At 43.5% G+C, this 22,519-nt stretch overlaps 1 protein-coding gene across 1 annotated transcript in view; it reads left to right on the forward strand.

Moving 5' to 3' along the window:
- Nucleotides 1-22,519, forward strand: part of lcmt2 (leucine carboxyl methyltransferase 2) — a 57,722-nt gene that overhangs the window by 3,559 nt on the left and 31,644 nt on the right. The window contains exons 2-3 of the mRNA XM_055637633.1: nucleotides 17,842-17,966; nucleotides 19,303-19,384. Of these exons, the coding sequence (XP_055493608.1) occupies nucleotides 17,842-17,966; nucleotides 19,303-19,384 (207 nt within the window). The remainder of the gene's footprint in view (nucleotides 1-17,841; nucleotides 17,967-19,302; nucleotides 19,385-22,519) is intronic.

The following is a 22,519-nucleotide window of genomic DNA, read 5'->3' on the forward strand; positions in this document are numbered from 1 at the left end:
CACAATGTGATTTATATCGGAGCAATAGTTTTATGATAGAGTCATACAGCGTTGAGCAGGCCTTTTGGACTTCCACCTGCAAGCCAGTCATCAAGGACCCATCTACATTGTGGAATTCCCTGCCACAAAGGACAGTGGAGGCCAAATCACTGGATGGATTTAAGAGAGAGTTAGATAGATCTCTAGGGGCTAGTGGAATCAAGGAATATGGGGAGAAGGCAGGCACGGGTTATTGATTGGGGACAATCAGTCATGACCACAATGAATGGCGGTGCTGGCTCGAATGGCCTCCTCCTGCACCTATTTTCTATGTTTCTATGTTACATTAATCCCATGTAAACACCTTGCCTTAGTTTCTGTACAGTGGCAATTTAAGTGCTCATCTTGGTACTACTAAACTGCTGTAAGAGTATCGGCCCACACATTTCTCTCACTCCCCCAGTTATCCTGCTCCTTTCCCCTCCCTCATATACTCATCTCCATCCCAGAGTTCCCCATTTCCGCTTTATCCCCTATTCCCTCTTCACTATCCCAACCATATCCTCTCTCTGGCATTATATTTCATCTCCTGATCTGAAAAAGGGTCCCAACCTACAATATTCTGTCCATTCCCTCCATAGATGCCATTTGACCCAGAGTTCCTCCAGCACTTGTGTTCTATGCACGATTCCAGCATCTGCAGTTGCTTGTGTCTCCACTGGTATAGATGGTAGTAGTTCCCACCACACTTCTTTCCATCCTGCCTCCTTTAAAGACTCTATCCCCTACTAATTCCTCTACATATGCCGCATCTGTGCCTAAAATGAGGTGTTCCATACCAGGACATCCAAGATGCCCTCGTTCCTTAGGGAAAGGGGTTTCCCCTCTTCTATCATAGAAGGGGCCCTCACACTTGTCTCCTCATAATCCCGCAGACCCTCCCCCCAGTCACACCAGGCACAGTCACTATAGTCCTTACCTTTCACGACATAGGCCGTCGCATACAGCACATAATCCATTGACATTTTTGCCACTTCCAACGGTATCCCACCACACGTCACATCTACCCATCTCCACCGCTTTCCGCAGAGACCATTCCCTCCGCAACTCCCTGGTTAACTCCTCAAACCACCCCCTCCCTGGGTACTTTCCCCTGCATCCGCAGGAGATGAAACACTTATCCCTATACCTCCCAACTCGACTCTGTCCAGGGACCCCGTCAGTCTTTTCAGGTGAGGCAGAAGTTCACTGGCACCACCTCCAATTACAAATTGGCGAGACCAAGCGCAGACTGGCCAATTGTTTAGCTGAACACCTTTGCTCAGTTGGATTGGCCTCTGCGATCTCTCATTTTCCAAACACTTTACCACCCCTTCCCATTCTCACACTGACCTTTCGAGCCTGAGCCTTCTCTATTGTCAGAGTGAAGCCAAACGCAAATTGGAAGAACAGCATCTCATATTTCGCTTGGGCAGTTTACAACTCAGTGATATGAATATTGATTTCTCAAACTTCAAGTAGCACTTGGAACTCCTTTCTCTCCGTCCCCCCTCCCCTCCATCCTAGTCGTCGTACTAGTTTCATTTTTATCCTCAGATGGACACAAAAAGCTGGAGTAACTCAGTGGGTCAGACAGCATCTCTGGAGAAAAGGAATAGGTAACGTTCGGGTCAAGACCCTTCTGCTGAGTTTCATAGTATCACTCATTATCACCATCCCTACAGCCAACAATGAAGCATTGTGGGTTCCACCCTTCATCGATCATGGTGGCTTTTTGCATATCTTTCATTCATTTGTTCAATAAACTTTCTATATCTATTATTTCCCTCTCCCCTAACTCTCAGTTTGAGGAAGGGCCTGACCCGCTGTGTTACTCCAGCTTTTTGTATTTCTTCTTCAAATCTATTCATTAATCAACATCACGGTTACAAAATCCATCATGTCTGCAGGTCAAAAATAAAGAGGGAAAACATTAGCTGGGTATGACCTGTGATTGAATGCCCACAGATTTATGAAAGACAAACTGATAATATGTACAAAATTCACACTGTCAGCAGCAGAGGTTCATTACTCCTGGGTCTCTGGAGCTATAAGCTTGCATCACTCTGGTATCGTCCTCAAATTTTCCAGGATCATGGAGAATACCACCAATAGTTTGGTTTGAATGTAATTCAGTATGAAAACATTTTCCTTGTATGTGAATACTTGGCCAATAAACTTATTTATTCATTCATTCATTCATTAAAACATTTTTAACAAAAATTAGCATGCATAGATCTGCATCAGTGAACAAAGTGAACACAAAATGCTGGAGTAACTCAGCGGACAGGCAGCATTTCTGGATAGAAGGTATGGGTGATGTTTCATGTCAAAGGTTTCAACGGTCTTTTATTGTCACATACCAATTAAGGTAAAGGTATATGTGAATTACCATACAGCCAGATGAAAAAAAAACAAGACAAACAAATACCTAAAAGTTAACATAAACATCCACCACAGCGGATTCCCCACATTCCTCAGTGTGATGGAAGGCAAAAAAGTCCAACTTTCTTCCTCTTTATTTCTACCGTGGTCGGGGCAGACGGACCATCCGTCAGGGCGATCAAAGCTCCCGCAGCTGGCGGTCGAAGCTCCCGTGTTGGTGCGATTGAAACTCCCATGTTGGGGCGGTCGAAACTCCCACGACTTGGAGTTCCTGATGTCGGTCTCCGACTAGAGACCGTGGGCTCCGTGATGCAAGTCCATAAGCACCCACGGTTTGAGCTCCAAAGGGATTGCGGGCTCCACGATGTTAAAGTCCAATAGGCACCCGCGGTGGAGTTCTCGAAAGTTGGTCTCCAGCAAAGGCCGCCAACTCCTCGATGTTAGGCCGCAGTGCAGATGGAGATGCAATACAGAAAAAAAGTGCATCTCCGTCGAGGTAAGAGATTAGAAAAAGTTTCCCCCTCCACCCCCACACAAAACAAGCTAAAGCACACTAAAAACATAAGTAACACATACTATTTAAACACAAGGAAGGGAAAGGACAGACAGACTGTTGGCGAAGCAGCCATTGCTGACACCACCCGATGGTCTCCAGAGATGCTTCCTGTGCCGCTGAGTTACTCCAGCAATTTGTGTCTACGGTGAAAACCAGCATCTGCAGTTCTTTCCTAAACAGTCAGATTAAGGAAAATGCAATGAAGGGATTTAGGTTAGAGGAAAATGTGCAATGAAAACTATTTTACAGGGTGGAAGTTAGTGAATCAAATCAGCAAAAATTCTAAGGTTTTTAAGAATAGCAGTCAGAAAACTGCAGATGCTGGGTAATTGAACTATTTTGACAACAGACCTTCTCCTTAAAGGATGCACTCTGTTCCTCTTTCCACACATGCTGCCGAGTTTTTACCAACATTTCCTGTGATTCAAGTGTAGTTGGCCTTTGATTCCAAAAAATGAAATAATGTATATTTGAAAATACAAATGAGCCATGTAATTGAAGGTATGAACTGTCATAATTCCAAATGAATTTATTAAATTAGCATTATATCTGTAATAATGGCTGCTCACACAAACTGCCATCAACTGGACAAAAAGTGGCCAACAGAGTCATGGATAGACACACAATGCAGGAGTAACCTTGCAGGTCAGACATCACTGGGGAATAGGAATCGGTGATGTTTTAGGTTAAAACCCATCTTCAAGTCTGAAGAAGGGTCTCGACCCGAAACATAATTGATTCCTTTTCTCCAGAGTTGCTGTCTGACCCGCTGAGTTACTCCAGCATTTTGTGTCTATCTTCAGTTTAAACCAGCATCTGCAGTTCCTTCCTACATAAGTAGAGTCATGGAATGGTTACAGCACTGAAGAAGGCTCTTTTAGGTCTTTAGTATAGATCCAAAAAAAACAATGACTCTTACACTGATGCCACAATTTGCCTTTCTACAGTTTGAAAACAACCATTCATTATGATTCTCTATTGCCTGTTTCACAATTAACTTAGTATCTAAGCAATGAATATCCTTTTTATGTGGAAACAAGGAACTGCAGATACTGGTTTACATAAAAGGACACAAAGTGTTTTCGTAACTCAGCGGGTCAGGCAGCATCACTGGAGAACAAGGATAGGCAGTGTTTCAGGTTGGGACCCTTCATTCAGAGGGGGGGGGGGGGAGAGGAAGAAAGCTGGGAGAGAGTAGAGGCAGGGCAAAACGTGATATGTGGATACAGGCAAGATCAAAGATCCTATAGCAAGCAAGATAGATTATTCGACGAAAAAAAGACATAGTACAGTCATGGGCAGATTCATGGGTAATTTTCGGCCCCATTTCCGTAACCGGCTTCCGTCTCCGCACCAAAGATCCCATAGGATACTAGTGTGGAAACGGAAGCCGGTTACGGAAACATCCTCGTAAAAATAAAAGTTATTTGGGAAAAATCTTCTCGTCATTTTCAGAATTATAATTTATTAACACAAACTGTTCCCCCGCAACGCTGATTACACTGCGAGTCGGGTCGGGTCAGGTTACTGAAATGAATGAAAAAAAGGCCCACGTTCTGCTCCGTTGCGTACTACACGGCAGCCCATTGCATTTAGAAGGAGTGGTCTATCTTGCTTGCTATATGATCTTTGGGCAAGATGGGGCTTTGAAAGGCAGATGGTTGGAATATAGGCCAGATATCCTTTTTATGCCTTGATCTGCAGTTTTGTTGATGCCAGCTGTGTGACATTTTACCTAAAGCCATTTGGATATCCTCGTACACTGCATCAACTGTATTATCCTCATCAACTCTGTTCCCTCCTCAAAAAATTCAATCAATTGCATTGGGATTTTGGCAGTTGGTAATTAAGAAATAGTTGCACTCTAGCCCAATATTTAATATCTAAAATTGCTTCGATGATTTAGCAAACCATCCCTTTCCACTTCCAGAAGCACCTCCTCTCAAAGACAAATAGACACATGTGATGCATTATTATTAGTTGATAATTTAAAAATCTGTCATCTGTCTTTTTGTACAAATACTTCCAATAAAAACATTGAAACCAAAAAATCTGTTTAATATAACTATTTTGTGTTGAAGCTTTAGACATTAAAGGAATAGTAGGATTAAACGAGTACTTACCAGTATGAAGTTTGATCTGTATTTTATGAGGAGTTACGGTGAGGTATTACGTGAAGAACCCAGCTCTACTGCGCATGCGGCATACTTCGAAGCAGCGGTGTGAAATCACAGGATAGACACAATATTTGAAGTAAGATAGTAAAGATCACGAGACATCAGTTTATTAGTTTGATCTATATAATGAGGGTGGGAGCGGCGGGCACGTAATACCTCACCGTAACTCCTCATAAAATACAGATCAAACTTCATACTGGTAAGTACTCGTTTAATCCTACTATTTTACTTCGGAGTCACGTGAGTGATTCCGTGAAGACTTCAAAGGTCTGTGATTTCAAACCGTGTAACAGTTTTTATTTCACTCACTGCCGAAGTTTATGAGGGAGGAAGTGTTATCGTAATCAACCAGTGGATCTGCTTTCAAAAGAAACAGAAAGGTATTTGTTAACAATAACAACATAAAGAGCTCCTCTGAGCTTAAATTAATATTGCAGTTTGTAATATTCTCCTGCAATTAAATCAGGTTTATCAACGGTTTATAATAAAAAATGTTCAGCACGTCGTTCCCTTGACCGTCCTGCTGTATTGAAAATGTGGTCAACCGGGATGTCCATTCGTTCAGCCGCTGATACCAATGCTGCCCTAGTGGAATGGGATTAAATGTATTATTATCTATTCCGGCAGCTTTCAGTACCTGTTTGAGCCACCTTGGAATGGTTTGGCTCGTACCCCGTCTTGGGTTACTGTGGTTGACCCATAGGCTTTCCTCTCCCTCTAAGATTGTGTGTTGTGTCTATATATAGTAGTAGATGGGTCACCACACTCAACCTGGACTCTGGTGGGTAGGCCCGGAACCCCACCAGTGAATTGGGCGTTCCTGGTCCATATAGCCATATAACGACTACAGCACGGAAAACACAGGCGATCTCGACCCTACTAGTTCGTGCCGAACTCATAATCTCGCCTAGTCCCAAATACCTGCGAGTTAGATTTTACCAGACCTAAATATGAACGTGATGCGTCCGGGGTAATCACCATGTATCTAGTCTAGTTTATGGAGTGACCGGACTCTGTGAGCGTGTACGAGAGCCATAAGCATGAGCGTTTTTTAACGAGATGGCCTGTTTCCGTGCTGTAATTGTTATATGGTTTAAAACATAGATTAAGCAAGCTGAGGGATCTGGCTGGTGCCATTCTCTGAGATATGTCAATATCACACCAATATCCCATACATGGGTATATACCTGGGTGTTTGGGGCTTATATTATAGTTGCCCTTCATAAGTTTACCTTCAGTGGATGGGATCCCATGCTCCGCTGTCATGCTGTTTTAGATAAGCAGATAAGGCGCTTCATGCTGTATTTACGGCATTGTAACTCACCTTTTGGTCATGGTGTAGATGTTCTAGGAACTCCAATACGTCAGTGGTTGAATAATTCGGTATGTTGTCCCTGCGTCGTGGCAGTATTTTACCCATGTTAGCTTTTAGTGACTGTTCGCAGGGATGCCGACATGGTGGTCCCTTGGATAATCCCAGTCCCTGGTAAGGTCTATTCAAACCCTGCACCCAGGAGTTTGATGTTTCCCTGGCATGGGTGGCTTGTGCCTGATACTGGGTTGAGTCAGCAACCATGGTCCACTAGGGAAATCCATAGGTGACTCGCCCACCGTGTCGTGATGAACTGGGAACCATGGCTGTGTAGGCCGGTCGGGCACGTTCAATATCTCGGAGACTCCCATCTGTATTCCGAAGTGCCCGTCTGATGAGGCAGAAGGGAGGAAGGCAAAGCAGAAATTCCCCCTTCCAGCGTGTAGGCATCTATCGCTGCTGCCTCTAATCTGGTTCCCAAGTCACATACATGGGTTACTGGTGATTCCTTCTTGTGCAACCAAATTGATATCTGGCTTTCAAACTGCTTAATACCTTTAGCAGATATTTTGGGTTTAACATCTATTCAATGTAATCATAAATTTACCCCGTGACCTGGTGTCTCCCACTGTGTTCTAGCTTCCTAGGACATAGGCAGCTGATAGTTAAAATGTCTTTTGACACACCATTGCCAGATTTGTTTGACCAATTTGATGCACAACAATGATTATTATGCTCCCCATATGGTTGATATAAGCCACCACCATAGTATTATCAATCCGTAACCACATATGTACGTGCTGCATTTGAAATGCATATGCTTTTTAGCCCAATAGGCGCTCACCAATCCCAAGTAGTTGATGCCCGGTATGTGTAGTAACGATGTTTGTGAATTGGTCCATCTGTTACCTGTGCTGGATATGGAGTTTAGTTGCTCCCCAGCCTAAAGTATTGGCATCGGTTTTTAATAACCAAATTGGGATTGGTGATGATAATAGGGCTGAAAACTATGCCAAATAGATGTCTACCCACCACCTTAGTTGTGATATAGCTTCAGTGGGTTCATTCATGATTTGATTATAGTGACCCAAGTACCTTGGCAAAGTAACAGTCATATGGACGGAATTATTATTGAAGCCCAGATAATCCTTGGTAGTTAACGCTTCAATACTGGTTTATCTGGGCGTGGGATAAACCTCAGAGCTTAGGGAGCTGTTTCGTAGCTAGAACTGCTGCCACAGCTAATTCCTTTGTTTCCCCTAATATGAGGATATCATCCAATATATGCCATGATTATGCTTGTTTTCTTAATATTTTCATGGCCGTTTGATATTTATAATAGATTTAGGGCAGAAGTTAGACCATAGGGACTGCTCTATGCTCCCATGGTTGCCCTAACCGGGATATCCATTATCCAGGTAAAATTTTTAGGTATCTATAATGATCCTAGTGTATGGGTATAAGATAGTTAGCATCTTCCATATCAATGCTCCCCTTAGGTATCCTTGGGAGATCAGATGCCTGGCAGTGACAAAAACCCATCTCCATCTTAAAGTGTATATATACTCAACAGATTTATTTAGTGATATTAGATCAATGATGATGCTACATTCACCATCTTTTGTAGTTTCCAATGGTTCATGTTTACTCCCATGATCCGTTTAGTAATGAGCCTTTCTAGTTCAGCTTGACCTTCTCACTTCTCTTTTCTTAGAGGGAGAAAGTGCCCTTTGGGCGCATTGCTGAACTGGCGGTAATATGCCCAATTTGAATTCGTTTTTATCCTCTAATACTGTTGAGTATATTTTAGTTATTTGTGACAGCATCCCATGCTTTATTAACAAGTGTAAATGCCCCCCCCCCGCAGTTAGTAGAACACCCTTGTTTAGTGTAAACTGGGAGGAACCAGACTACCTACCTCCATGTTTGTTGTTTTTTCATGAAGGCGTAGTTTGCTGGTATGCTGGTGCTGTCGGTGGGGGGGCGCATCTTCCCACGGCTCCGCTCTGGGCCCCGTCTAAAAAGAACTTTGGGGGTAATGTGAAGCGGTCGCCAGGCTTTCACCAGTCCTTGTTTGATATCGCTGGTGGATGCCGAGGGGTGCTGCCAGCTGGGTGTTGGATGCGATGTCCTGCTCGTTCCATGGCCTGCCTTCATGAGGCGCACAGGTTTAGCTGCCTCTCTTCCCGCAGCAGCGGTTTGCATAGCCCCATATATTTGGGGTTGCGGGCAGGTCTATATGCACCATTGTTCAGTCGAGTATACCAAATTTGGGAACATCTTAGGTGTCAGCACCCTGGTAGTGCAATGGGATAGTCTCATCCTGGGAGAGTATAATCCGTGGAAAAAACGAGCAAAGGCGGTAACATCTTGACCCTTCTGTAGAGTTCGCTGCTTGTCTGCGAGTCCGCTGACCCAGCTGCCTGCGGATTTGCCTCTGGAAAGGCCTGCTCCTGCAGGGCTTTGTTGGGAAGATGGTCGCGTGGAGGAGCCATGTAGTGGCCCATGACACCCAGTAGCTCTTCCTGATCCTGCTCCCCTGGCATACTGCTGTTCTCGACCGCCTGCCCAGCGTTTAAGCCAGCCCAGCCCTGGCCTCCTTAGCTAGCCTCAAAAGAGGGAGCAAAAGGGTGTGCTATAAATTGGAGGAGGCATAGCTCAAACTCCGCTGTTGCATCAATCCCTCGACAAGGGAGATGGCTAGTGCAATAGCACTGGGGTAGGAGTCAGCTCCCTTGGCATTCAGCCAGTGCCCCTTTATTCCTGGAGGTGAACTCCATGACCTCCTCTGGCTTGGGGAGACAGACATACTTATTTTTGCTGTCTCCAACCTGTTCCAGTTTTGGAGGAAGTTGGCTCCTGTAGAACCTGTTGAATTGGGAAGATTTTTCTCTTACCTGTATGTAGAGGCTGCCTGCCGTTTTCCAGGCGGCATTGTGGCGGTTCCCGGGCGGCGATTCTCTTTGTCAGGAGTCTGCAGGGCTGCCGGTCGGGTTTTTAAAACTTCCCGCCGCTGCTGTTATCAAACTGTTACCAAACAGCGCAGTTTGCAGCGGACCGGCATTAGCGCAGCGCTTTTCCTCCCTGCAGCGGTCCGCAGCGTTACTTTGCTCGGTCAAAAACCACAAGGCCCGTAGCGCCTTTTCTCCCCTTGGATGCGGGAGTCCCGACTGTCGGCTTCACGCTGGAGTCGAAACGGGGGGTCTTCACGCTCACTAACGTGACTCGAAGTCTCTACTTTGCTCCCCAAAGATCATCTGGAGCAAAAACCACAAGGCCTCTTTGATTAAGGTAAGTACTTACCTAACGTTCCTTTCTTTCAGGCTAGTTGCGGGAGCGCCCGACTCCCGTCTGGCCGCTGTTGCACTGCTGGCGTTATGCCGCATGCGCAGTAGAGCTGGGTTCTTCACGGAATCACTAACGTGACTCCGAAGTAAAATTGAGGTATGAGATTTCTTGAGAAACAAAGATCATCTGTAATAAATTACAATGTGGTATTTCAGTAACAAATAGGCAAAACTGGATTTTGTTTGAGGTGACCTTTGTGCGTGCCGTTACCATACAGCAGGATTTGTGAAGTTGCTTACAAATTACAATTTGTGTGGCCCAGCCAGCTCTTTATGGATTGTGATAAACTAGTGTAATAGACACTCATTGACAGCAACAATCATTCATTTTAATATACTATTTGCCTTTATTAACAAAGGTGTAATAGATGCGTATATTTAAAGTAGATTTAGCACCTTTCATCCTTGTTGATCATATGCTGCTCTGTATGCAGATGACTTGCATTCTGCCCACAATTTCACAGTCAATTAATTCATAGAATGATGTAGCACAGAAGAAAGCACTCATTCGGTCTGTGTTTGTGTTGGTTATTTTCTAGTGCTAGCAAATAAATCACACTCAATAGTTTTTTATACCCCCATCTTGTTTACCCTTTAGCTATTCAACTCCCTTTTCATTCTTGTTACTTCCATCTGATTTTGAATTCCAGACTGTTACACTTTTTTTTTAAAACATCATGTCTCTGGTCCTTCTGGCAATCATTTTAATCTCTGTCTAGCTACTTATCTTTTCAATACTTCAGACGGTTTTGACTATTTCCTTTGTTAAAATATTCTATTGTTAAAAGGTTGACAACTCAATTTTCTTTACACTCTCCAAGTAGCTGACCCCCCTCAACCCTGGGACCATTCTTACAAGTATTTCCCCACCCTGACTGAGCCCCTCCTGATTTGTCGTTCCCTGAAACTGAACACATTGTTCCTGTTTTATAAACATTGAGCATAATTTTTGCAATTGTGAACGCTATTCTTGTAATCAAGCCAAGCAACCTTTTTTTGTGTTCAGTGACATTCTCAATCCATCACGCCACTTGTCATCATCAGAGTTTTTGAAGCATGACTGTTCCTGAAGTTCCTTTATTTAATTTGTAAATCAACAATCAGTTGCTGGAAACACTCACGGGTCAGTCAGCATTCTGGGGAGACAGAGTTTACATTGCAGGTCAGTGTCCCTTCATCAGAACTAATGCAGAGTCACTGATCTCAACCATTAGATGTAATTCATTGTCTATAGAATGCTAGACAGAAAACGCTGGAGTAACTCAGCAGGACAGGCAGCATCTCCAGAGAGAAGGAATGGGTGGTGTTTCAGGTGGAGACCCTTCTTCAGACTGGTTAGGGATAACGGAAATGAGAGATATAGATGGTGATGTGGAGAGATAAAAGAACAATGGAGAGATAAAGAACAATATCTTTCATGCAAAAAAAGTAACAATGAAAAAGCAAACAGGCCATTGCAGCCACTTTGTAGGGTGTTAATGAGAAGCCAGTGTGATTTGGGTGGGGGAGGGATAGAGAGAGAGGGAATGCCGGGGCTACCTGAAGTGAGAGAAATCAATATTCATACCACTGGGCTGTAAGCTGCCCAAGCAAAATATAAGATGCTGTTCCTCCAATGTGAATTTAGCCCCACTCTGACAATGGAGGAGACAGAGGACAGAAAGGTCTGTGTCGGAATGGGAAGGAGAATTAAAGTGTCCAGAACCAGGGCTGAGCTAAGGTGTTTCGCGAAACGATCGCCCAGTCTGCATTTGGTCTCGCCAATGTATAAGAGTCCACATCTTGAACAATGGATACAGTAGATGAGGTTGGAGGAGGTGCAAATGAACCTCTGCCTAACCTGAAAGGACTGCCGGGGTCCCTGGACAGTGTCGACGGAGAAGGTATAGCGACAGGTGTTGTATCTACCACGGTTGCAGGGGAAGGCACCTGGGGAGGGGGTGGTTTAGGTGGGAAGGGATGAGTTGACCAGGGAGTTGCGGAGGAAACGGTCTCTGCAGGTGGCGGAAAGGGGTGGAGATTGGAAAATGTGGCTAGTGGTGGGATCCTGTTGGAGGTGGCGGACATTTCGGAGGATTATGTATTACTAGACCAAGTGCAGACCCGTTGGGTCTGCTCCCCCAATGGTGTGATCCCCCAACCCAATATTCCACCATGCACCCGTCTCCTCCAATGGAACTGAAGCCGTTCTCAAAAGTAAGATTCCACCACTGCCCTGCCTCTTTAAAAAAAAATCCCTGCCTGCTGCAGCAGTGAAAAGTTCAGTGTTCCTGTCTTGCAACATTGTTTCGAAGTGTGTTGGAAGCTGAGGAAGGAGCAGCCGTCAACGAATCGAAAGGCAGGAAGGGATCCGTACTGCAGGCGGACTGATTTGAGTTTTATATATATACTAGACCAAGTGCAGACCCGTTGGGTCTGCTCCCCCAATGGTGTGATCCCCCAACCCAATATTCCACCATGCACCCGTCTCCACCATTGGAACTGAGCCCGTTCCCAAATGTAAGATTGCAGCCCTCCCCTGCCTGCTGCAGCAGTGAAAAGTTCAGTGTTCCTCTCTTGCAACTTTGTTTCGAAGTGTGTTGGAAGCTGACATGTAAATGGAGAAGCCTGTTTATTTTTGAAATACTTGGGGGTGGGTGGGGGGGGGGGGGAAGGATTTGATTAAAAACATGTACTTCAACACGACGAAATGAAATGAGGAGCGGATACTTAGAAAGAAAAGCGAAATCTCTACCGAAATGGAAAATATCTCGGAGATTGAGCGTCTGGATTGGGCGTGGCAATGAATCAAAGGAAGAAATGCAGCCGGACGGCAGGCGGACTGATTTGAGTTTTATATATATATAGATAGATAGATATGCGACGGCTGATGAGGTGGAAGGTATGGACTCTGTCTTTGTTGTGATGAGGGGGAGCAAGGGCAGAATTACAGGGTACCAAGGAGAGACGAGTGATGGCCTCATCTGTGATGTGAGAGGGGAACCTTCATTTCCAAAAGAATGAGGACATCTCGGTTGTTCTGCTATGAAACACCTCATCTTGGGCGCAGATGCTGCGTGGACGGAGGAATTGGGAGTAGGGGATAGAGTCTTTGCAGGAAGCAGGGTGGGAAGAAGTGTGGTCGAGATAGTTGTGGGAGTCAGTGGATAACATAGACGCGTCAATAGTCTAGTTCTTGTGATGGAGACTGTGAGATCAAGAAAGGGGAGGGAGGTATCGGAGATGGTCCAAGTAAATTTGAGTGCAGGATGAAAATTGGTGGTGAAGTTGGTGAAGTCCATGAGTTCTGCACGGGTGCAGGAGGTAGCACTGATGCAGTCATCAATGTAACAGAGCTAGAGTTTGGGGGCAAGGTCAGTGTATGCCTGGAACAGGGATTGTTCAACGTACTTTACAAAGAGGCAGGCAGAACTGGGGTCCATGCGGGTGCCCATAGCTACGCCTTGGACTTGGAGGAAGTGGAAGGAGTCAAAGAAGAAGCTGTTGAAGGTGAGGCGGAGTAGGGTGTTAGTAGAGGGAAATTGGATGGTTCTGCAGTAGAGGAAACGGAGGGATTTAATGGCTTCCTGGTGGGGGATGAAACATAGAAACATGAAGGTATAGAATGCTCTCTGACATGTTTCTGTGACTTTTAACTTTTATTTAAGTTCACATTGTATTTTCTTCCTACTGATTGAATGACATCACACTTTTTAGTGCTAAATTTTATGTATCATATTTCTACCCATTTCTCAAACGTGCGCAACCTCCTGAAATTTGCACAATTATCCAGATTGTTTATATTATAAATGCTAATATGAAATGATGTGTGAGGCAAGTTTTTTTTACACAGAGGATGGTGGATGCCGGGAACATGCTGCCAGGGGTCGTGGTGGAGAGAGATATAGTGGTGTCTAAGAGACTTTTGGTTAGGCATATGAATATTCAGTGAGTGGAGGAATATGGATTATCAACAGACAGATAGATGGAAGTTTGTCCAAAGAGCCTGTTCCTGTGCTGTACTGCTTCTTGTTCTATTGCCCGCTAAGTGAAATTGTACCTAGTTTGCACAGCATTCGATGTTGAAAAGAACAGTGTTTCCAGTAGTAACCTGTGGCCCCTTGTTGCTCCACCCTCTTCAAATGTACCTGGTTTGCTGGAATATGTATCGTACCATAGTGTAACATCTAAAATGAAATAGGTTGAAGTATTTATTGCAATAAGGTCCAATTATCTCTAAAAATTGCCACCACAGCCCTGAGTGTGCTAGATTAATCGAGTTTAATGGTCATTTTCCCACATGTTTGGAATGTAGAGGAAATGGCATGGAGATGAAACTCAAGCAGGCATAAGGAGAATGTGCAAAGTCCACAACGACAGCACTAAAGGTTAGAATTGAATCGGGATTGCAGGTGGTTTGAGGCACCAGCTCTAATGCCCCTGTCCCACTTAGGAAACCCGAACGGAAACCTTTGGAGACCTTGCGCCCCACCCAAGGTTTCCATGAGGTTCCCGGAGGTTTTGGTCACTCTCCCTAATGGTCGAAAGTGGTTTCCGCGTAGTCGAGCTTCTTCTCTGTTCCGGCGATTATTTCAAAAAATTAAAAACCGGCCTCAACTAAAATTAAGTTGCCGTTTTAATAATCGGTAATTTTTTAGTCGAAGCCGGTTGCGATGCCTTTTTTCACCCAGTTTTATTCCACCAGGGAGGTCTTACCTTCCACTACCTGCAACCTCCGGCAACCACCTTCAACTAGCATCGCAACCGGCTTTGACTAAAAAATTACTGATTTTTAAAAGGGCAACCTATTTTTAGTCGAGGACGGTATTTAATATTTTTAAATAATCGCCGGAACATAGAAGAAGCTCAACTACGCGGAAACCACTTTCGACCATTAGGAAGAGTGACCGGAACCTCCGAGAACCTCACGGAAACCCTGGGTGGGGTGCAAAGTCTCCAGAGGTTTCCGTTCAGGTTCCTAAGTGGGACAGAGGCATTAAAAAGTTTTCCACTGTGTCATTCAAAATGTATATACTGAAACTAATTTTTGGTGAGTACTTTTTCACTTTTTTATCATGTCACATCATCTTAGCAGACTCTATTGGAAATGGTACCAGTGCAACATAATGTAATCCCTTGTATGCTTTAGTTTAGTTTACTGTCACAGGTACCGAGGTACAATTAAAAGTTTTATTGTGCTAACCAGTCAGCGGAAAGACAATATACGAATACAATCGAGCCATGCGTAGTGTAGACAATAGGTGCAGGAGTAGGCTATTCGGCCCTTCGAGCCAGCACCGCCATTCAATGTGATCATGGCTGATCATCCCTAATCAGTACCCCGTTCCTGCCTTTTTCCCATATCCCCTGGCTCCGCTATCTTTAAGAGCCATATCCAGCTCTCTTGAAAGCATCCAGAGAACCGGCCTCCACCGCCCACTGAGGCAGAAAATTCCACAGACTCACCACTCTGTGAGAAAAAGTGTTTCCTCGTCTCTGTTCTAAATGGCTTACTCCTTATTCTTAGTGTGCAGAACATGATAAGGGAATAAAATTTAATGCAAGATAAAACCAGTAAAGCCCGATCAAAGCTAGTCCGGGTGTCTCCAATGATGTAGATAGTAGTTCAGGACTGGTCTCCCATTGTGGTAGGATGGTTTAGTTGCCCGAAAACAGCTGGGAAGAAACTGTCCCTGAATCTGGAGGTGTGTGTTTTCACACTTCTATACATTTTGCCTGATGGGAGAGGTGAGAAGAGGGAGTGGCCCATCCTTGATTATGCTGCAGGCCTGGCCGAGGTAGCGTGAGGTATAAATGGAGTCAATGGAAGGGAGGTTGGTTGGTTTGTGTGATGGTCTGGGCTGTGATCACAATTCTCTGCAATGCCACATTCGTACTTTTGGTTCTGCTTCACTGGGATGGGAAACTTTGAAGGGAAGCAGATCTGGATCACGATCCCTGCCAGTGTATTGGCTGCAACAGGCCACGCTTGTTTGTGTTGATTTCATAACATCCCCAGGAGTAACGCCTTGTTCTTACTCTGCGGCCTAACTGAGATTATAAACAGATGAAAGAACATCTGAAATCCTCTTCATCCAATCTATCATTAGGATATACTTTTGATCAAAGCATTGCATAGAAGACGCCAGGAAAGTAGATATTATAACTATTCTAAAGAGCCAATGAAAATGGGAAGACAGGGAGGAAGCATTGTGGAAATCCATCACATTAGGAGACTAAGCATAGTGGCGATCATGTGATTATATGAAAGATTAGTTATCCAGAGACCTCAAAGAAATTCCACCATCATCGCTCTAGAATTTTAGTTCAACTAATAATCTGGAATTAAAAGAAACTAGTCTTCTATAATGTTCATGAAATTACTCGTTAGTTGGTGGTGGTTTGCAGGATGCGGGTGAACTGCAGCTTTTACCTAATGTATATATTTGACTCCATATGCACCAGTATAGTTGATACTTGAACAGTTTCTGAAATTCTTTAATGAGCCACTTTGTTTAAAGGTGGTCAATAAATACTGGTTTTGTTCAAATCATGAAGAACCTATTTTAAAAAGAACTATGAAAATCTACCAAGGGAAAATGCTGATAATAAAAGGGAGACATAAAGGATTGCAGATGCTGGAATCTGGAACAAATTCTGCTGGAAGAACTGTGGAGGGAAATTGATAGACTGTGTGTCTAGACCTCTCTGCACCGAAAGAGTGGAGGGGAAATAGCCAGCATAAAGTGGTGAGGGGAATGAGACAAGTGCTGGCACATGAAAGGTGCAAGATAGACACAAAATGCTAGAGTAACTCAGCAGGACAGGCACCATCTCTGGTGATGTTTCGGGTCGAGATCCTTCTTCAGATTTGACCTGAAGCGTCACCTATTCCTTTTATCCAGAGATGCTACTTTGCTTGCTGAGTTACTCCAGCATTTTGTGCCTATCTTCAGTGAACCAACATCTGCAGTTCCTTTCTACACATGATAGGCAAATCCAGGTGAAGTGGGTGAATGGTGAGTAGAGTCAGGTGGGGGAGGGATGGGGAGAGATAACTTCAGAGACGGATTGGTGCAGGTAACCAGTGGCTGTAGACAATAGAAAATAGATGCAGGAGTAGGCTACATTCTGCCCTTCGAGCCAGCACTGCCATTCGCTGTGATCATGGTTGATTATCCACATTCAGTACCCCATTCCTGCCTTCTCTCCATATCCCCTGACTCCGCTATCTTTAAGAGCTCTATCTAACTCTCTTGAAAGCATCCATTGAATCGGCCTCCACTGCCTTCTGTGTCAGAGAATTCCACAGATTCACAACTCTCTGGGTGAAAAAGTTTTTCCTCATCTCCGTTCTAAATGGCCTACCCCATATTCGTAAACTGTGGCCCTTGGTTCTGGACTCTCCCAACTTTGGGAACATGTTTCCTGCCTCTATCGTGTCCAATCACTTAATAATCTTATGTTTCAATAAGATCCACTCTCATCTGCAGTTCCTTCTAAGACATAGAGAGAGGTCGGTGTGGGAATGGGGTGGGGAATTGAAATAGCTGGAAACTGGAAGCTCCAGGTGGCCACAGCAGATAAAGCACAGGTGCTTAGCAAAGAGAAAGATTTTGACTAAAATGAAGCAGTTAATACAGTCACTTAACTTGGATATTTTTAGCATTAACTTTTAGTGCAATATAAAGGATGCCAAACAAAATTGAAACAATATGCTAAGAGTGAGCTGTGTTTTTATATTAGTGTGACTGTATCAAAAATGTCTTATTAGTTCGCAACTTTTTTCTTTGCTCTCTAAACAGTGGCCTGGTTTCGATCCTCAATTCACTGCATCTCAAGATCCACGTAATATTTCATTCTGTTGTAAGCTTTGGGTTTGCAGCTACCGTAAAATGTAGAAGTGCTGTATCATTCAAACTTAATAAAAAACAAGTTGCAAAAGAGACAGATATAAAATTGACTTTGGGGTACACAGCAGATGTTTCTGTGTGTGTGTGTGAATGTTAGCGTTCAGTGTTAAAATGTTTGCCCATTTACATGATCACTATATTGATCTTTTTGCAGGTCCAAGGTACAAATGACAGCAGTATTGTTAGCAAGTGTTCGATGGTCAATTTAGGCTACTTCACTGATGGATTCCTGAAAGGATTTGTAAATAAACCCACCAGAAGAACTCCACTCATAAATCGGTATGGTGCTGTATAACATCCTATTAGCCACACTGTTAAAAGTCATTATGCAATTTGAATCTTGAATTTTATTTGAGTGTTACTTTGCTAAGAACAAAATTAGTGCACAGAACAAAATTAGTTCTTATTTTTCACGGTGGGGGTGATGAGTCGTTGAGATTCTCCACTCCAAAGGCTCAGTCATTGATTAATTCACCACTGACACCGATAGATTGTTCGATATATGAGGAATCTAGAAATATAGTCAGGCCAGGATCATTGGTTTTAGTAGAAGATCTGCTATGATTGTTTTTGAATGGTGGAGGTATAGGTTTGAAGAGCAGAATCGCCTCCTGTCACTTCTACTGTTAATGTTCTTATGAATGGGAATAAGCCATAAATATGCAAAGCTGAACGTAACTGGATTTTGTTCCCCCCCTCATGATAATCACAAGCTTGTGCCTGCTATTGTCTTTTGGCACAAACAGAAATGTGCCAAGTTAGTCCCAGAACAGATATTAAATTTGTAAAAATGCATCAATGGATCCCATCACTACTAGATTCAGGGACAGTGTCTTTCCAGCTGTAATCAGGCAACTGAACCATCCTACCAACATTGTGCAAAGGGGCAGTCATAGGATGTACCAGTAAAAACATAGTTTCAGATGTGACGTGTATGTGACGTTTAGTTTAGAGATACAGCATAGAAACAGGCCCTTCAGCCCACTGAACAATCACCCTTACACTAGTTCTATCCTACACACTTGGGACAATTTACAGAACCCAATTAACCTACAAACCTGCACGTCTTTGGAATGTAGGAGGAAAGCAGAGCACCCGGAGAAAACCCACATGTTTACAGGGAGAATGTACAAACTTCGTACAGACAGCACACATAGTCAGGATTGAACCCGGGTCTCTGCAATTGTAAGGCAGCAATTCTACCACTGTGCCACCCAAGTGTTTCAGAACACTGCTAAGACTGCTAATAACCAAGACATGCATTGCAATCTCATGCAAACTTTTGATAAGTGTGAACCGAGCTGAGAAATGCTTGAAGCCGTTAGTCTGCCAGTTTTGGTTCTGTATTTACTTCGCTGTTAAAATGATTTTGAGCTTGAGTGGAAGCATGGCATTTTGCTTCAAATTTCCAATTATAGTGAGAATAGCCTCTCTTGCTCCTGAATTGCAAAAGCATAAAGGTTATTGCAAGTAGGAGGCTGTTCTCTCTACTGTGTCCATGTCAGCTAAATCAGAGGAGTTTAACAAATTGTATTTCAGAGGAGATTATATATATATTGGAATAGGTTTTATATGTTTCATGAAAATAAATGTTAATATTATTTTCCCTATTAAGTGGCTACTACGTGAGGGCGAAGGCAGTGGATTATAGTCTGCGTTGTTTTTTACGACACACAGAAGGTTACCCCCAGAGGCAAGTGAGTACATTGGCTATTTTACTTTGTTCATTTTATTCATGAAAATAATTTATTAAAGTGTTATTAAACATTTAATTTTGCAACAAAAAATACATTTATCTGAATGAGACAAAAGTACCACCCACTTTTTCATGAAACATCTATATTATTAATGTTTTATGTGTCATTCCTAATAATGCCGCTGTCCCACTTAGGAAACCTGAAGGGAAACCTCTGGAGACTTTGTGCCCCACCCAAGGTTTCCGTGCGGTTCCCAGAGGTTGCAGGTGGTTGCCGGAGGTTGCAGGTGGGGAGACTGACAAAAACCTCCGGGAACCACACGGAAACCTTGGGTGGGGCACAAAGTCTCCAGAGGTTTCCGTTCAGGTTTCCTAAGTGGGACAGGGGGATAACTGTCACTGTATGTCATGTTGTCACTTGCGGGCGGAGCACCAAGGCAAATTCTTGTATGTGAATACTTGGCCAATAAACTTTTGTTCATTCATTCATAGTGAAGATGGGTGTGTCAAAAATTGCAGCAGGATCTTGATCGGTTGGGCAGGTGGTCTGAGGAATGGCTGATGAAATTTAATACAAAAACATGTGAGACGTTGCATTTTGGGAGCACTAACATGGGCAGCACCAATACAATTAACGATAGGGCTCTGGAGAGTGTTGTAATGCAGAGGGATCTATGGGCACAGGTACATCGTTTGTTGAAAGTGGCATCACAGGTAGACAGAGTGGTCAAAAAGGCTTTTGGCACATTGGCCTTCATCAGTCAGATCATTGAGTATAGACTTTAGGAGGTCATGTTGCGGTTGTTGGCCACATTTGGAATATTGTGTTCAGTTTTGGGCACCACGTTATAGGAAAGATGTTGTCAAACTGGAAAGGGTGCAGAGTAGATTTACGAGGATGGTGCTAGGACTCGAGGACCTGAGCTGTAGGGAGAGGTTGAGCAGGCTAGGACTCTATTCCTTGGAGCTCAGGAGGATGAGGGGAGATCTTATAGAGGTGTACAAAATCATGAGAGGAATAGATCGGGTAAACGCACAGAGTCTCTTGCCCAGAGTATGGGAATCAAGAACCAGAGGACATAGGTTTAAAGTGAGGGGGGAAATATTTAATAGGAACCTGAGGGGTAACATTTTTACACAATGGTGGTGGGTATATGGAAGGAGCAGCCGGAGGAGGTGGTTGAGGCAAGTAGTATCGCATTGTTTAAGAAAGTACATTTAAGACAGGTGCATGGATAGGACAGGTTTAGAGGGATATATAGGCCACACACATACAGGTGGGACTAGTGCAGAAGGGACATGTTAGCCAGTGTGGGAAAGTTGGGCCAAAGTGCCTGTTTTCATGCTGTAAGACTCTATGACTCTGAGGCGACTCACAGTGACTTTGTGAGTCATATGCATTGTTCTCCTCACACTGTAAGGTACTGGTTAACCTTCTATGTTCCTGTGGAGAAATAACTGTTTTTCTGCTAAGCAGCTCACTCAGACAGACCACCTGGGAGATGAGGAAAAACCATTTCACCCAGCGTTGTGAATTTGTGGGATTCTCTGCCTCAGAAGGCAGTGGAGGCCGATTCAATGGATGCATTCAAAAGAGAGTTAGATAGAGCTCTTTCGGCTAGTGGAATCAAGGGGAGAAGGCAGGAATGGGGTACTGATTATGGATGATCAGCCATGATCACATTGAATGGCGGTGCTGGCTTGAAGGGCCATATGGCCTACTCCTGCATCTATTGTCTATGTATCTTAGGCTGGGAGCTACATACAGTAGGAACACAAAACCTCCTGAATACTTGGGAATTACAGTGCCCACATAGTGTGTTGGCGCTGTTTGGAGGAGAATTTAAAACGGGCATTTTTACAGGCTGCTTGTAATTTCATAGTAAATCATTACTGTGACTGCTGCGGCAAAATTAAAAATTCAGTTTATAGCACGTAACATAAAATTATGAAATTACATAAAGCCGCACTTCGCTGTTGTTTTAAAAGCAAACATTAAAAGGTATCACCTTATGTCCTTCAAATGGAGGAATATCTAACCTGTCTGGCAAGTTTTTGTGACTTCATTTTGGGCCATATCCCGTGATGTCTCGGCATTTGAAGCCTAATGAAATGGTCGTTCCAAACCAGCACTGGGCACATGAACCCACTAAAAGCCGATTCAATGTCAAGTTACAGCAATTGAGAGTTTATTGTCATTTGAGTATAAAAATTTAAATTAGATATAAAAATCATGTTATATTGTGAATTATTTGTGAATAATCTTTGGACACTTGGGCTATTTAAAAATGTTAATCTTTCCTTAAGAAATGGGCTATTGACTGTCCAAGATCACAGCTTTTTTGGAGTATGTCCATTGAAAATCAATTTTGGCCAAGATGCTAATTTCCGAGTATGAAAAAATATAGAGAGAATACTTGGAGATTTAAAGTAGAATTTGGTGCCAAATTAAACTTATTGGTTTCTTTATCAATGGGATAAATTGCAGACTTGATTTTTAAAATCTCAAAATTTTGTAACATTGCTATATACAGGGGAACACAAATCTGTACTTTATTACAGTGAATAGTGTGTTGCCACCTCAGAGAATTAAGGGCAGGGCAGCAGCTTGTAATTCATATTCCACTGTGACTGCTGCGGAAATTAAAAATTCAGTTAATAGCATGTAACATAAAATTATGACCATAAAACTTTTCCCTTTGAGAAAACCCCATCTGGTTCACTTATTCAAACAAGAGGAAATCTGACCTGTCAGGCCTTTTTGGGACTTCAGACAGAAGTTTATGGGGTAATATGAGGGGGAAATGGTCTTTACGCAGAGAGTGGTAGTCGGTGTGGAATGTCAGCTCCCAGATAGGACAATGAAATGGTTACATGCTGTCCTTAGCGTTCATTAGTAGATCATTTAAAAATAAATTGGAAGCAAGTAGACATATATTGAGATTTACAAGCATGAATGGAGGGTTTTGACTGGTTTGACTCAGTGTGCACTCAGCCGGGACTAAGACGGGAAAAAATTCAAGGCAAGGACAAAATGTTGGAGTAACTCATGGCCAGTTTCCCGTGCTGCATCTCTGGAGAGAAGGAATGGGTGACGTTTCGGGTCGAGACGCTTCTTCAGACTACTCAAGGGAAT

Source organism: Leucoraja erinacea, chromosome 7 (assembly GCF_028641065.1).
Source record: "Leucoraja erinacea ecotype New England chromosome 7, Leri_hhj_1, whole genome shotgun sequence".
In the NCBI taxonomy this organism is placed as follows: Eukaryota; Metazoa; Chordata; class Chondrichthyes; order Rajiformes; family Rajidae; genus Leucoraja; species Leucoraja erinaceus.